The 17,293-nt window shown below is 49.9% G+C and overlaps 1 protein-coding gene across 1 annotated transcript in view; it reads right to left on the reverse strand.

Annotated features, from left to right (window-relative positions):
* Window positions 1-34: 34 nt before the first annotated feature.
* Window positions 35-17,293, reverse strand: part of BEND3 (BEN domain containing 3) — a 33,496-nt gene continuing 16,237 nt past the window's right edge. The window contains exon 4 of the mRNA XM_045806958.2: window positions 35-6,052. Within this exon, the coding sequence (XP_045662914.1) occupies window positions 3,806-6,052 (2,247 nt within the window). The 3' untranslated portion in view covers window positions 35-3,805. The remainder of the gene's footprint in view (window positions 6,053-17,293) is intronic.

Here is a 17,293-nt window from a genome sequence, read left to right on the forward strand (position 1 = left end):
TGTGGCCAACTGAAATCCTGCGAGCTGTGCCCCAGGCAGCCCAGCGTGGAAGCCTGAGGGGCTGAGACATCCCGCCCCCCCCTTCCTGTCCTCCCCTGGGAGGGGCTGAGGAGGCCACGCGGAAAGACAAGCAGACCAACACAGGTTCTGAGAGACCTGGGCCCTAAGAATACAAGATGTTACAAAGACCGTATTTTTTCTATTTTTATAACATTTTATATAACTCATAAAACAGTGCTTGTATAAAAATTCACACAAAGTTTGCTAGAGAGCATACAATTTCCAAAAATGTCCTGGGTTTTTGTTACATTCAGTTTTCTAAGGATGCACTCAAATCAATGGTAAGATGCAGACATTATGTGGTATTTCATTATCTTTGGTAAAACTATTCTCGTCATTTTGTCTCCTCACAGTATTAACTCTGATATCCACTTTGTGCAGGGTCTGCTTTCACTAGGATGTCAGAAAAACATTAAGGCTGGATCTACACGAGGCAAGTATTTCCAAATGGTGTTAACAGCCCCTTGGCCCCCACCTCCACTTCATACTCCTATCCACACAGCCAGGCAGGGTGAGAGATCTCAGCGACCGCCCATCAGGGGTCTCAAGACCCCACTGCAGTCGGACAAGAAGCACACATTTCGGGGGAAGGTGGAAACCGAGGCCATCTCTATAGGAACCCAAGTGGCCGTGCTGCGGTGTGGTCAGGCCAGCGACTCTGACCACTGGACAGCGAATCCTTTCACCACTAAGTAGATCCCGTTGGTTGGTTGATGATTGCTGCTGATGCGGTAAACCCCTCCACCCAAACTTACAAAGAAAGGAAGATTTGGGGCCAGCGCTGAAGGGGGAGGGGCACACTATCGCCCATGACACTAGACACAACTTTATTCCCTGTCAGACATTTGTTGTCATGTAGACACAGCCAAAGTGAACTGAAGCAGGATTAGAACACTTAGTACATTCATGACTACCCTCATACATTCTTTTAAAACTTACTAACAGAGGAAACGAGGGACTCTACCACCTACTGTGACTTGCTACTCTCCTTAACATCAGGACGCGTCTGTGCTAATGCTTTAGTCCTCCAGATACAAGGGGAAAAAATTACCCAAAAACAAACAGGTGAAAACCGAAGAATTTGGAGGGGGCCGGGGAAGGGGTTTACCAACACATTTTATGGAAAATATTAAATTTTGAAAAAAAGTAAGTATTTTGTACTTCTATTGCTTCATGTAAAAAACTGCCCTGGGGCCCACCTGTATGGCGGGAGAACTGAGGACGCCATACAGACAGACGCAGGACCTGCACGTGTTTCCTGATGAGACAGTCCGGGGGGACAGGAAACAACTCCCAGAGCGTGTCCACCTCTCTTCCCAAAAAGGGACTCTAAGACTTGGGGCTGGGGCGGGGGCGGGATGGGGGGAAGGCCCTACACAGGAAAAGTATTAAGGAAACCGCCAAAATGCAGTTTCCAAACACCGAACATGCTCCAGGTTGTGAAGAAACACTTTTCATTCCTAGAACTTGCTGATTTCTCTAACGTGGGGAGACAGGACGTTTTATGATTAAGAAATGATTGTGCTTCCGAAGTTGCAGCGTCACAGTCCACCCTCTAGAAAGCAGGGCAATTTTCGCATGGCTTGGAATCCTCTTGGACACATCCTGGAGACCAGAACAAATTCCATGGCACTCTCCGACCGACAGGGCTGGCGGGCCGGAGTGCCGCTGCCATCTTTGGGTAGGGCGTGTGCGCGGGCACGTGCACGCACGCGCGTGTGTGTTGGAGAGACTAAGGCATAGAGAAAGGCCCAAGTGAGGGGGGAAAAAAGTGGGTTTCCTGGCTGCTGTAGTCCCTTCTTTCCAGGCACAAAGAGGCTGAGCTCATTGTTCATGTAGGTCCCCTTCATCCCACTTCAGTTTTTTAGTAAGAAGAAATGTGTGTGCACGTGTGGGTGGGTGTGGGTGTATGTGAGAGAGAGTCATTAAGTCCCTGTGCATTTCTAAATTTCAATAATTTAGGTCTGCAGCTTCAACAGAAATAATCTGTAAATGACATTTAACAGCACATTTACTAAAGTTAGATTAGCAATTTTACATTGCTCAAAATCCTGTCATTAAAAAAAAAAAAAAAAAAGCCCTCTGGGTGCAGGCAGAATTCTGTCGTATGGCCACGGGAACTGAAGTCCTTATCAGTTGCATAAAGAAAATTCACAGATTGTTTCTATTATTTCTGCATTTTAAGGTAGCAAACATTAAGCCACTAGGTTATTAATTCTGCAACATTCCACAAGGGTTTTAGGACCACCCTGTGTGATTCAGTTCATTTTCCAAGTTTCGGGTATGGTCTATTCAGTTTGGGTTACACTGTTTCCTTTCCCTCTTAGGGTTTTGGACCCCAAAGTCAGGTAAGTAAAAGTATTGTTTTGCAGGACTTTATCTGCTGGGGGATTTCCTGATTGGATGTCCTGGAGAGTATGCCATTGGCCTGGAGCAGTTAACCTTCCCAACCAGTAAGGAAAGAAGAGATGTCTTACTCCGAGGCCAAGGGACTGGCCAGACGTAGGGCAGCAGAGCTTCTAGGGGGTCTGAGGGGACAGCTGAGTGGACTCTGGGAAGGGACGGGGGAACCCCATTTGAATGACCTGTGACCTTCCAAAGCCAGGTATCCCCAAGAGGGCCCGAGGCCTGGGCTTGCCCTGAGGAACAAGGATGTGCTACTGACGGGAGGGGCTAACACTGAGGTGTGGTGAAGCCACCAGACAGCTCCCAGAACCCGGGTGTTGCACAAATACACACACGGAAAGTAAACAGCTTTGGTGAGCCCAGAGGGGCCCATCCTTAAACCAGAAGCCAAATAGTCACACACACAGTTTTCCAAGGAAATGTGTCTGCCCCTCCAAATAGCATCCTTGTGTAGAGAGGGAAGGGGGCAATGGAAGGACGCAGCTCAAAATGACATTGTGTACGTGTTTCCACGTCTATCTACATTCATATCATCATCATCATCATCATCCAGTGTTCTCGTCTACAGAGTGAGCACAGCATTCTACCGACATGGCAACAACTACGAACAGGCCAGGTCGCGTGAGCAGGCCCCTTCCCCAGCACCACAGCGGAAGGAGAATGCAACCACGGTGGGAAAGGAGGTCACACTACTCCATCCCCTCTACTGCCCTCCAAGGGGCATCTTGACTCTTCCAAAGTCAGATGTAAAAGACAAGGTCAGTAAAATTGGTCTCTATGCCACCTGAAGCTATTATTAGCCATCATGCAGGAACATGGCATTTCTAAAAATTTCATAAATCTGAAACCATCTTAAAAAAAAAAAAATCCCAGCAACTGAAGTCATCTTACAGTACTTCATCACAAATATTTAAAAGATAGTTTTTCTAAGTAAAATGGCCCCCAAAGAGCCCAATGATTTTTTTTTTAAAAAGGGTTTCTTTTTAATTAAAAAAAAAATGGATAAAAATGGAAAATGTAAAATGTGGGCAGAGTAACCAGACAGTCGCTGAATATGTATCTGAAATTGCAGGGCGTGGGGGACACAGCCAAGGAGAGAATGCCCTACTGCTGAGGCCTCTCTGCTCTCACGGCTCAGCTCTGCCGGACTCCGGCTGCACCCCTGGGACACAGGACGAAAGTCGAGAGTAGGTAGGAGAGACCAAAGGCAAGGCTGCTTTCTCTGTGGTTGGGTGGTGGTGACGTGTGCAAATGTAGTAAGCCACTCCCCACCGACCTAAGGTGCGTGTCTGTGGATACCGTGGCGGGCTCCGAGAGAACGCTCAGTCCCTGGGCGCCGTCACTTCTCCACCTTCTTGGCTTTCTTGAGGATGTCGCATTTTTTCCTGTTGGGGCGGCGGCAGCGCTCGTCGATGCTCGGGATGCACTCGTAGTGCCACACCTCCTCCATCTTCTCCACCGGGTACACGGCTTCCACGTAGTGCCGGATGAGCCGCAGCCGCGTGGGGTCCAGCTGCTTCTTGTTGCACGCGCCGGAGTGGTTGTACTGCAGCCGCAGGTTCTCGGCCGTGAAGAGTTCCGGGAAGAGCCTGACCAGCAGCCGGGCGGCGAAGTTGCCCACCGACAGGCTCTGCTGCACGATCTCGCGCACCTCCTTGTCCGACAGCAGGTAGGGCGAAGGCACCGGGAAGTCGGGCGACGGAACCACCAGCTCGTCCAGGGGGATCTTGCAGAAGTCCTTGCTGCTTCTTTCAGGGGGCAGCGGGGGCCCCTCGAACTCCTCTCGGAACCTCTCGGGGTTGATTGCATAGCTCGTCAGGTCCCTGCACTCGGGGCCCGGCACGTGGACCTTGCGCTGCTGCTGGTAGGAGCGCCGCTGCTCCGTGTCCCGGCGCCGGCAGCGCTCGTCCAGCTTGCCCACGAACTCCAGCGTCCACACGCGGTCGTTCTTGGCGCGGGGGTAGAGCAGCTGCACGTAGTGGCGGATGAGCTTGATGCGGGCCGGGTCCAGCTGCTTCTTGCCCAGGGAGCCGCTGCAGTTGTACTGCTTGCGCAGGTTCTCGTGCGTGAAGAGCTCGGGGAAGAGGTGCACCAGCAGGCGCGAGGCGAAGTTGCCGATGGACAGGCTGCTCTCGTAGATGCTGCGCAGCTGCTCCTTGCTGAGCAGGCAGTCGGCGCCCGGCACCTCGAAGTCGGGCTGCGGGATCTCCAGCTTGTCGAAGTCGATGGGCACCAGCCAGATCTTCTTGGACCGCCGGCCCGGCCGCTCGCCCTCGAAGCTGTCTTCCACCTTGACCACGGAGATGTCGTCGGGCAGGCTGGAGGAGTCATAGCAGTCGTCGCGCGCCGCCTCGCCCTCGCTGCCCCCGTCCAGCGCCAGGCCCTCGAGCTCGTCGTTGAGGCGCTGGGCGCACTGCTGCAGCCAGGCCTCCTCCTCCTGCATGTCGGGGAAGTAGATCTCCGTGTAGTTGCGGATGATCTGCAGCCGCTGCGGGTCCAGCTCCTGCTTGCCGCCGTCCCCGTAGCAGCTGTACTGCTCGCCCAGCTTCCGGTGGTCAAAGAGCTCGGGGAAGAGCCGGTGGAGAAGGAAGACGGCGAACTCGCCCGGGGACGACGCCTCGTCCAGGAACTCGGTGAGGTCCTGCGTGTCCACCACGTGGTCCGAGGCGATGGTGCTGCTCCGGTCCAGGGACAGGGCCTCCTCCTGGTCCTTGTTGTCCAGGAAGTGGCCGGCGTCTACCTGCTCGGCCTCAAAGAAGCCGGCAACCTGGCCGCCGGGCTGGCTGTCCTCCATCTCCCGCTGCGCCCAGAAGCGGCTGAAGAAGTCGTTCAGCTGGGGCAGACACTCGGCCTGCCACACGGCCGTGTCCTTCACCGAGGGGTAGTAGACCTCTACGTAGTTGCGGATGAGCTGCAGGTGCAGCGACTCCAGCTTCCGCTTGGCCGCGAAGCCGCACGCGCTGCAGCCGCGAGAGAAGTCCACGTCGCTGAACAGCTCGGGGAAGAGCTGCACCAGCAGGCGGCAGGCCAGGTCGCCGCCCGACAGGCTCTGGTCCACGATCTGCTTGAGCTCGGCGGCCGTGAGCTGGTACTCGGGGGGCGGCTGGAACTTGGCCACCATCTCGGCGGGGCTCACCTGCTTCTTGATGCGGCTCACCTCCAGGGAGAGCAGGTCCACCTTGCTGTGCAGCTGCGACATGTTGGAAGAGAGCGTGTTGAGCATGTAGAACATCTTCTGGATCAGAAAGTAGATGTTGGGGTCCCCGTCGGTGGTCGCGGCGGCGCTGCCGCAGTCCCGCTTCTGTGGCTCGTTCAGGAGCCGCAGCGGTGAGGGGCTGTTGCTGGAGTTGGCCTTGTCGAAGAGCTCGTAGGTGCTGAGCACGTCACCGGCGGGAGGGTTCTTCTTCTCCATGATCTTGTGCGAGATGCCGTACAGAGGCTTCTTGTAGGACGGCGTGCTCACGTCGTTGCAGGGCTCCTCCTCGCCGGGCCACGTGGAGCCCAAGTTCTTGCCCCTGCCGGCCTGCTCCCCGTTGCCCTGGCAGGGCGAGCTGTTCTCCCGGTTCCGCATGCCTGCTAGGAGCGCCTGGAAAACAAACAGAGTGTGAGGCTCTGCTGATGTACTACCCTGCACCTGGGTCTGAGTCACAGTGGTGCCAAGGTCCATCGCGGAAGTGTGTGCGGAACGGCTTCCCTCACCCCGGATTCACTGTGCCGGGCCAGGAACGCACAGCTGACACAAACCTACATCCCCGCGCCAGAACAGCTCCCTCTTCCCACTTCCTGCAGGACACCGCTGCCGCACCCCTGCACACGGGGCCTGCTGGGCCACAGCCCTGCCAGGGACGGGAGAGAGGCCACAAGGGCAGGAGAAGCCCCCGCAGTGGCCCTGCCGCAGGCCCGGCACCTCACGGAGCTGGGCCTCTGGCTGCTCTCCGATGGGGATCGCGAGGCCTGCCCACAGCAGCTCCGGAAGACAGCAGCGTGTCTGCCCATCTGCCCATCTGCAGTCTTGGGGAGACCAGGCAGCTCCCGAGGGGCACAGCGGTGAGTGCAGCACGGGGTCTGCGGCACCTCCACCACTGCCTGCAGTGACCTCGTATCTCCACTGCAAAAGGGCTGGCACAGAACGTCCCAGAGCCTGTGCAGCTGTGGGCTGCATGAGCTCATGGGGTCCCCAGGTTTCTAAGTCGCGGTCTCCTGCTGGCCCAGCAGCCATTCTCAAAGAGCTGCGGGAGACAATTAAACCCCCGTGTCTTAAGGCAGCCACTGCATGTAACGTATTTGTGCATCTCCTATGCGTCTACCAGGATACTTGCCATGTACTCTCCAGCCTTGCTCCACAGACGACAGTGAGGGAATTAAACTCTACCAAACTGATTTCAGAGACTATCTCCTCTGCTCACCCAAGGATGGCACGCACGCTCGGCAAGTCCACTCTGCCGGACTCCTAGGGCAAGCTCAAGATCCCCTTTGAAGACCCCAGAGCTTGAGTCCCAGCTCCACCACCAGATAGCAATCAAACCTGGCCACCTGAGAACCCAGAGTTCTTGCTGCTTTCACCAGTGGTTTCCCTGCTGCCAGGCCCTGAACATTTTAAGAGGCTTACTTATGTATATATGGACAAGTGATTTTCAACACAGGCTCAAAGGCAATTCAATGGAGAAAACATCATCCTTTCCATAAGTGATGCTGAACAACTGGATATACACATGCAAAACCAAACAACAGAAACTTCCATCCCGTGTGTACCATATACAGAAATGAACTCAAGCTGGACTGTGGACGTAAATACAATACCTAACTTTATATTCTAACACTTCTAGAAGAAAACATAAGAGAAATCCCTTATGACCTTGGTTTAGGCAAATATTTCTTAGATATGACACCACAAGCATAATCCATAAGAGAACAAAATGTGAGGGGTGCCTGGGTGGCTCAGTCAGTTAATCGTCTGCCTTTGGCTCAGGTCATGATCTCAGGATTCTGGGATCGAGTCCCACGCATCAGGCTCCCTGCTCAGTGGGGAGTCTGCTTCTCCCTCTCCCTCTGCTTGTGCTCTGTCAAAATCTTAAAAAAAAAAAGAGAGAGAAATTGATAAACTGGACTTCAAAATTAAAAAATCTTCAGCTCCTCAAAAGACAGTATTAAAAAAATGAAAAACAAGCTCACGCTGGAAGAAAATCCTGGCAAATCTTATCTGATAAAAGAGTTTAAACCAGAATAAAGAACTCTCAAACTCAATGACCTACAACCCAATTAATGACTTTTAATAGCCACTTCGAAGAACACATAGAAGTAGCAAACAAGCATATAAGAAGATGCTTATTGGTGCTGGGTGGCTCAGTCGGTTAAGCATCTGCCTTCGGCTCAGGTCACGATCCCAGGGTCCTCGGATGAGCCCCACATTGGGCTCCCTGCTCAGCGGGGAACCTGCTTCTCCCTCTCCCTCTGCTGCTGCTCCCCTGCTCATTCTCTCTAAATAAATAAATAAATAAATTTATTTATATGTATATATTTTATATATATGTATGTTATATATATATTAAATATATATATGCTTATTTGTAACCTGCAAATTAAAGCCCACTGGGAGATACCTCACCATCCCTACCAGAATGGGTACAAACAAAAAGACAATACCCAGTGTTGGAGACGTGAAGGCATCGAAACTCTCACACGCTGCTGATGGGGATATAAAATAATGTAACCACTTTGGAAAATGGCTGGTAGTTTCTTAAAAAGTTAAATATACAGGGACCATATGATCCCGGTATTCCAGTCCTAGATATTTATTTACCAAGCAAACTGAAAGCACACGATCATACAAAGACTTATACACAAATACTCACGGTAGCCCCATCTGTAAACAGCCAAAGCTGGAAACAACCCAAATTTATCAGCAAGTATACACACACTGTCTTATATGCATATAACGGAATACTACTCAGCAATGGAACTGAAACACAGTACTCACGATGAGTCTAAAAATAATTATGCTAAAAGAAGCCAGACCAACAAGAGGCCATACTGTATGATTCCTTTCATATAAAATTCTCGAAAATACAAACTTATTGATAGTGAAGTGACCTGGGGGTGGAGGAAGGACACGAAGGGCACATGGTAACTTTATGGTAGTTGGTGATTCGTGTTTATTATCTTGATCGTGGTGATGGCCTCACTGACCTACACGTATGTCAGAACTCACCAAATGGTACCGTTTAAATATCGTACCATCCATTGTCTTTCAGTCCCAGCTCAATAAAGCTGGTTTTGACAAGTGTTAAACTGGACCCAAGAACTTACTGGAATATTGTTGAGGGTTTAGTCAAGCAGAAGAGCTAGCTGGTGAGTACTGGTGGGTGTCAGGGGGACGGACACACAGGGCTGAAGCACAAAGTATTTGCTTTTACTGACAGGTGTGTGCCCCAGGCAACTGCAGAACTGGTAAGAACAATGTGCATCCTTTGGAAGCTTCTACACCCATGGGAAAATATGGTCGGTGTAAGGCGGCCAAGGCCAGTGCTTCTGAAACTCTAATACACATATGAATCACCTGGGATCTTGTTAGAATGCAGATTCTAGTCCCTGGGCCTGCATTTCTTTTCTTTGTTTTTTTAAGTTTATGTATTTATTTATTTTAGTAATCTCAACAACCAATGTGGGGCTCGAACTCACAACCCTGAGATCAAGAGTTGCAGGCTTTTCTGACTGAGCCAGCCAGGAGCCCCTGCCTTTCTAACAAGCTCTCAGGTGCTGTGGGTCCTCTCTGAGGGGCCTCGGCCTGAAAGACAGAGTCTGCTCTCAGTTTGTCTCATCCAGGCAGATTCAATGTCACCTATAAGTCTTCAGACAACTAATGCCAGCACAAAACAGTGTATGACGTGTTTTTCTCTTGTAGCCTAAAAAGGGTAGGGAGAAAAGACAAGCTCAAGAGGCTAGGTTTATAATGGCAGGTGAGTAATATGTAGGTCTAGGTGAAAACAGAGCACAAGGCCACATAAACACGTAAGACTTTGATCTTCCTCAACCACCCACGTTATATTTCATTTTATATTTTAAATTAATGAATTACTTCCTGGACCGTCTTTTAGATAAAGGAATAATCTGACTCACATAGAGAGGTTAATTTTTCTCCTGCCTCTCTGTTGATAACAACCATGCAGAAGAAAAGGTACTGTAAGAACCTGAAGATAGAGGAATTCTTAGAAGTGTTGTAATTATCCCATGGAGCTGGCCAATACTTTCCTCAGGGTTTGTTTGCATAAGCTGATGAAGGTCCAGAGGTACCCGGCCCTCCTACGCATCCCACACTTATCAAGGACAGAGCACCAGGGGCCTGCTGGCGTGGGACAAGCCGAGCACGAATGGCCTGCCACCTGACCCTCCCCTTCCCGGGTCTCCTCACCCAGCTGCCCGCATCCTCATCACACTGTATGACTGCTACCATGATGGCACCAGGTCATTCCTGAGTCTACCCCCGCCCAGCACCTTGCACAGTGCCCGGGACACAGAACTGCCCAATGAATGTGTGTCAACCAGATGCATGGATGGTTAAAGCAGGCCAAGGTGTTCTGCCATTCTCAAATCTATGCTTAAGAAAAAGGAGCTGCTCGGATAGGCCACCAGCTTTATGAATAACATGTCTGTAGAGAGGTATAAAGGGATGGGTAAGATCTCAGCTCAGGCTGTCTTCTGTGACCTTGGCCAAATCAAATGATTTTTCATGCCTCAGCTTCTAGAAACTCAGGGATAAATAATGGTAGGTCTCACAGGGTAGTTATGAAGACTTAATGAGATAATGTGCAGAAAGCACTGAGCCCTTTCTGAATCACAGTAAGTGCTTAATAAATATTCACTGTTAGAATATAATTATTATTAAGCAATGCTATTCCCAAGCCAGAGCAGAGGTAATGGGGGGGGGGGGGCTTTTATGAAACTAGTTGTAAAGATTCCTCTCAGCCACTAAACAAAATGAGGACTTCCCTGAAACACATCAGGGTAAGTCACTCAGAGAAGCCACTTCTTACAGGTCTGTTTGCCCAAAAGGCTGGGGGCAGGGGAGGGGTACTGGACCACTGAGCTGAAGGGGGGGGGTTAAGCTCTTTACAGTTCTTTTGTTCTGCTATCTGGAAGAAAGCAGAGGATTATGAAGGGAGGGAGGCAGCAACGAGAACGGGCGTGCACACACACACACACACACACACACACACACACACACGTGAAACTTGGGAGAATGGATGGGATAGAGATGAAAATCTTTACCACAACATGGTATGTTTGGAACTATGGATCGTGACCCATCAGTAAACGATGAAGTTGATTTGGTGGGTCATAACCAGTATAAGAGGAAAGAAGCAAGGGAAGGAAAAAGAATAGAAAATATCAGGGTGCACTGCATATGGTAAGTAAATTTGGGGAAGTTTTATTTTGTTTCTCTGTGTCTGCATACAAATCCATATATTTGAGCTGTATTTCTCTACCAGGTGAATTTAAAACTATGGGTCACTGTTGAAAAGCACTGCCTTAAGCTTGCCTGAGTGGCTCAGGTGGTTAAGCGTCTGCCTTTGGCTCAGGTCATGATCCCAGGGTCCTGGGATTGAACCCCGTATTGGGCTCCCTGCTCAGTGGGGAGTCTGCTTCTCCCTCTCCCTCTGCCCCTCCCCCAACTCATGCTTGCTCTCTCTCAGTCAAATAAATAAATAAAATCTTTAAAAAAAGAAAAAAAGAAAAGCACTGCCCTAATAAATTTGAAGTGCCTTACTTGCTAATTCCTGTAGGCTGTAAATTAAATTTTAGCAACTCATTCACCATTAAGTTCAATTACACCAAAATAATTTTGCAAGTCCTGTGGATCATGAGATTACCATGAGGTTTTACGAATATAGAGGAATCTGAATTTCAAATGGCAATCATTAAAATAATCATAAATACATTAGGAGTCATTTTAGAACAAGGGTCTTTGCTTTACAAGTGATCTCACTAATACATCATAAAATAAGGTTCTGTACGGAGGTCACCAGAAACTCACAGGCAATGCAGCAGAAGTACCGGGTTCTCGAGAGAGGTCTGCCCTAATTAATACCCTGCATATACAGAGTAAGTCCAGGGAACATTTTCTGGGTGAATTGTCTGAATACCAGTAACAAAGAAAAGTCACTGCACTCCCCCACATTCCTACAGCAGGCAGAAGGCCAAGGTATATCAGAACTGGAAATCCCCTCTATAACTCTCACTGTTCGGGATCATTAATAAAAATATTTCCGTTTCTACTAAGCATGTTAGAAACACTGCCATCAAATAGAAACATTTTTGGCGAACTTGCTGGAATAAAAAATTAAGTTAGAGTCCCAGTAGAGGGCAACATTCCTCACTCCCAGAGACCTTAGATACACAATTCAACACAAAACACAACACGAGCCACCAAAGAGAAGGTTCTTAGATATCCCCACACTGGTGTCCTGTCAACTCAGTGTTCCAATTAATTCCACAAATGCTGCCAAGGCGACAACGGGCTGGCTGCATTGGCTGCTGCTGATAAATCTCTGCTCAGCTGTCTAGGAGCATCAAGAAATCTTTAAATCTGTGCTACTTGGCACAGGGTGGCTGGTTGACACCATTCCCAATTCTCCGAGGCTCATCTTCCAGCCATATGGGAACTCTGCTGCAGAGCTCAGGCTCGGCAGCGCCAGCCTCTCTCCTGCATCCGGTCGGGGCATCGCGTTCCCCTGCTAGCATCCTCAGGCTCAAGAGGGAATGCCCACATCTCTCGCTGGGGAATATGAACACAAAGAGGTCGATGTTGGGCTGCAAGTGAGGGTGGGGAGATCCCACATGTCCGTGCCCAGCTCCACCCCAGGGACTGGGTCACCATGGAGATGCTTCAAGCATCCAGCATCTTCCTCGCCACTCCAAATCCAAGCAGTCCCTGAATGCAGTTCGACAAATGATGACTGGCTAAATGGTGCCCAGAGACGCAGCAAACTGGAACACCAAGAAGGCAGCAGCCTGCCAGAGAGTAGACGGGGGAGAATTAATGTGGCATCAGGGGCAGACCCTGCGAGTGGGCTCCGAGAGGGCTGGCGTGCCTCTGCCCCCTGCTCCCATGTCACTCAGCAAGGTGGAGGCAGTGCTTACCTTTTTCATTCTCAAAAGAATGTCTCTCTCCATCATCACGCTCATCAAGTGACCAGCTACAGCTAGCAGCAAGGTCTGGAAGAGCGCTCCAGCACACAGCCCGCGAATAGGACCAAATGCCTGGCATTGGGCAGGCTCTGTGCAGGGCTCTGGGGACACAGGGAGCAAGCTGGACGGTCTCTGACCTCATGGCTTTTCCCCTCTGGGTCATCCTCACACTGTTAACGGATGAAGAAATTGCTGGGAGGCCTGAAGAAGTAAGAATCTGGGAGATAAAGCAGTTACAGTGGAGAAGAGACGCCGGAAGAGATGGCGACCTGTCAGGTCAGGACATCTTCGAAGACTGCCCTCCACATCGCACAAACACCCCCGCGCCCTCCGGGCCACCAGCACGGTGCTGAACCGCGCGGTCTCAAACCAACCAGGCTGGGGGGCACCAGCTGCTCCGAGCCGCGTCACAGTGGGAGCGGCACAGCCCCTGTCTGCTGTGGCTGTGGCAGGAACCACTGGGAGTCTCCAGCAGGTGCCACCGCCACCGGTGCTGATGCGGCATTCGGTGTGTTTGCACTGAATGAGATGACATTCCCATTCTCCAATTGGAAAAACAAAACACAGTGACACTTCAGAATTAAAAACAAAGAACCGAAAAACCCCAGGAGAACAAAGCTAACTCCTGCCTGGCATACAGCTCTTGCATATCGCCCCCACCTCCGCGAACAAAAAGATGATTACCAATAAAAGCGTTGGCTACTCCTCTCCCACATCTGCTGCGTTTGGCTATGAAGCCTTTTCCAGGGGAGGTGCCAAGGAAGGCTTTATCCAGCCTTTTGTTAGGGTTTGGGGGAGGTTTTGCGCGTCTCCGAAGGACTGTACTACATGTCACTATGAACACGTCGCAGCACTGACAGGAGCTGGAACGGGACGTACCTTTGACACCAGGACTAGCACTCGAATCCTGCCCCCAGCCTTCACCCTCCTCCCCGAGCCTTGGGCTTGGGGGAGAAGATGCAAGGTGGTCTATGTTCTGACTTGGAAGGTGTTCAGAATCAAGGGCGCTCAGCCTGGGGTGTCCTAAAGGGTGTCCGATGGTCTCCCTTGGCAATTTCATGCCATTTTTGCTCTGATGAACGTGGAGGGAGGCAGATGAATGCTGACCGTGACGGGTGGGAACTGGAGATGGGGGCTGTGAGGCAGGTCTGAGGGCTGACATGGGGCAGGCCCTGTGCTGGGCTCCCTCACACACAAGAAACCAACGAGATGAGCAGAATTCTCTCTCATCACCACGGAGGAACTTGCGAGTCTGGGAGGTCACGTAATTGGCCAAAGGCCCCACGGTGAACTCTCCCCATCTGACTTCCAGGTTAACTATTTACCATTCCTCCGGGCTGGAGCAGAGAAGGTGGGGCTCACTTCCCCAGATGCAGGGAGTGAGTGATCCCAGTCACTCCTGAAACTCTGCGCCAGGAACAAGGCTGCCCACTGGCATCCTGGCACTTTAACTTCTAGGCCGGAATTGACTCATCGATGTGGTAGAGCTACTAATTCTCTCATCACTGGTTTGTCGTTTGGATTAAATAAGGAATGGTGCCATTTGTCAAGGAGGCACTCAGTCACTGCTCATGAACTTCCTTTCCACTTCTTTGGACGATCGCTTGTTTCAGCCTCCTGGCTCCTCTTGTCTCACTCTGGTAAAAAAAACCTGCATGTTTCCCTCCACCACCACCCCTGCCGCCTTATCTGTAAGAAGGATCGGAGAAAATTCAGGGGGAGAAGGATAAAGGACTAGTAAATTAGTACTAGTGCCATTTTGAAAAATCAACATATACTATAATTTCATAAAACTGATGGGTTGTTCTAAAATCCCCAGGGTTCTGAGGCTATTGATTTATTGACACATCAACTTACACAGAGTTTTAAAAGGAAATACTGCCTTGAATTCACATGACACCTTTCCACAAGGAGCTCGAGAATTTCAAAAGGTTCATACTTACATATATTCTTTTTACAGAACAGGAAGGGGTGCCTGGATATCAACCTCATTTTACATACAGTAAGGAGAATAAACAAAACTAGGAAAACACCCAAAACAAAATCCAGGACTTAACCTGTCTTTTCCAATCTAAAATCTAACAGGTTAGAACTGCCTGCTGTCTCCAGTCTATTGAAAAGTAAACATATCTGCCCAATTAGAATATGTCAACTGGACAAGTGATATTAGAAATATTCAAATACATTTTGGATCTCTTTTCTCCAAACGTGTCAGAATTCCAGGATGGTGCCTGAGGTCCCAGCTGAAGCTTGCTGCCTCACCAAACTGGGAAGCATCCAGAACCTTCACATCGTTCATGTGATGCCCAGGGAAATCCCTCCACTGTGAACCCCAGTGGAGTTCAGCCCAGTGCCATGTTTTTTTCTAACTTGCTTCACATACTGAAGGATTCAACTAAAATACAAATCGTAAGAACCTTCTCCTTCGGGGCGCCTGGGTAGCACAGTGGTTAGGCGTCTGCCTTCGGCTCAGGGCGTGATCCCGGCGTTGTGGGATCGGGCCCCACATCAGGCTCCTCCGAAATGAGCCTGCTTCTCTCCCACTCCCCCTGCTTGTGTTCCCTCTCTCGCTGGCTGTCTCTATCTCTGTCCAATAAATAAATAAAATCTTTAAAAAAAAAACAAAAACAAAAACAAAAAACAAAAAACCTTCTCCTTCCCTCTCTGCCCCCAGGAATGCGAAGACACTCCCTTCTCTGTGATGCCCTTCCAACGAAATTGTATGGGATGAAAGGATAAAGTGACTCCCTTTGCGCAAGGAGACAATGCGACCAGCTCAGACTGTCCACAAAGGCCACAACCCGGGCTCTACATGGTCAGAGTTCCTTCCTGGTGTGCTTGTTGTTCCTTACTGTGGTGAACTTTTACAAAAATGGCCACAACAGCTGCCCCATCCCTGTGTGAAAGTCTCTGCAACGTGAGTTTGTCACTCCTACCGTCAGGGCTGGAGTCTGTTCAGGCCCTCGCGTCCAGGCCGGCCTGTGTGATGTGCTTTGACCAGGGGGATACCAGCTAAAGGGGTGATGCAAGCAGAGGTGTGAAAAGCGTCTGTGCTCCCGAGCTCGGCCTCTCTTGCTCTTAGAAGTCTTCTGTGCTACGTGAACAAGCCTGGACTAGCCTCCCAGAGCTGAGAATGTGCAGAAAGGGAAGCTGCAGCCAGCATGGCCAGCCCAGCCCAGCCCGGCTGACGCCCCAGAAAGGGGAGGCCATTCCACCTAGCCCCAGTCCTGTCAGGCCAAATCAGGAACTGCCAGCTGACCCACGAACTGCAAACAAATACAACGGTGGCCACTGTAAGCTGCTAAGATCCACCGTGGTTTGTCCCACAGCGAAAGTGAACCAATGCACTCGACTCTGTGTTCCATTTCTGGAAGTCTGGCTTCACATGCAAACTTGAAGGAGTCGAGAGAATAGAATTGACTCAAGGCAGAAATGTAATGTGAGACACAGAAGAAAACGTCTTCAGGAGTTCCTTTAGGAACCTAACAGTGCTTCCCAAACTTCTCGACACTTGTGGGATAACCGCTGGGCATCTAACCCACAGAAACGCTCACAGAGGGCACCAGGTTTCCCCGTATGGATGGATGGTCCCTGCGGCACTAACTGTGATGACGTGGAAGTGGAAAACATCTATCTAGTGAGCGTTAGGGGAAAGGATAACAAATTATGGTGTGAAATAAAACCTAAAAAAAAAAAGGTGCTATCTTTTTCAAACAAGCTATTTGACTAACCATCTAAGAGCTTGTATTCTCCCAGCGTGCATCTCACCCAGCAGCGAGGAGTCTGAGATTCCGTCTGCAATCGTTACTCACTGCACGGGAGCCTGCTCTCCGCACATGACACCTGCCCCAGAGTCACAGGCATGCAAGTGGCCAGTGTGGGCAGCCAGAGCCAAGGGCGGGATATCCGCAACAAACCCTTTATTTAAAATGCTCACATGGGGCGCCTGGGTGACTCAGTCGTTAAGCGTCTGCCTTCGGCCCAGGGCGTGAGCCCAGGGTCCTGGAATCGAGCCCCGCATCAGGCTCCCTGCTCAGCAGGAAGCCTGCTTCTTCCTCTCCCATTCCCCCTGCTTGTGTTCCCTCTCTCGCTGGCTGGCTGTCTCTCTGTCAAATAAATAAATAAAATCTTTAAAAATAAAAATAAAATAAAATAAAAATGCTCATGTAGTTATGAAAAATGTCAACTTTTTTCCTACGTGGGCATTATTGATTTTTTAGAATGTATTGCTGGATTTTACTCATGATAGTCAACAAGTGGAAACAACCAAAATGTCTGTCTACTGATGAATGGATAAACAAAATGTGGTATATTTACAACAGAGTATTATTTGGCCATAAAAAAGGGAGTGAAGAACTCATTCATGCTACAGCATGGATGAACCTTGAGAACATTCTGCTAAGTGAAAGAAGCCAGACATAAAAGGCCACATAGTCTATGATTCCATTTATATGAAATGTCCAGAACAGATACATCCAGAGGGAATGTAGATTAGTGCTTCCCAGGCGCTAAAGGAGTGACTGCTAATGGGTACAAAGGTTCTTTGTGGGGTGATGAAAATATTCTAAAACTTATGATAGGAATAGTTGTACAACTCTGTGAATATACACAAAAATACCCACTGAATTGTACAATTTAAATT

This window comes from Ursus americanus, chromosome 11 (genome assembly GCF_024610735.1).
Source record: "Ursus americanus isolate L20-20 chromosome 11, mUrsAme1.1.p, whole genome shotgun sequence".
Lineage (NCBI taxonomy): Eukaryota > Metazoa > Chordata > Mammalia > Carnivora > Ursidae > Ursus > Ursus americanus.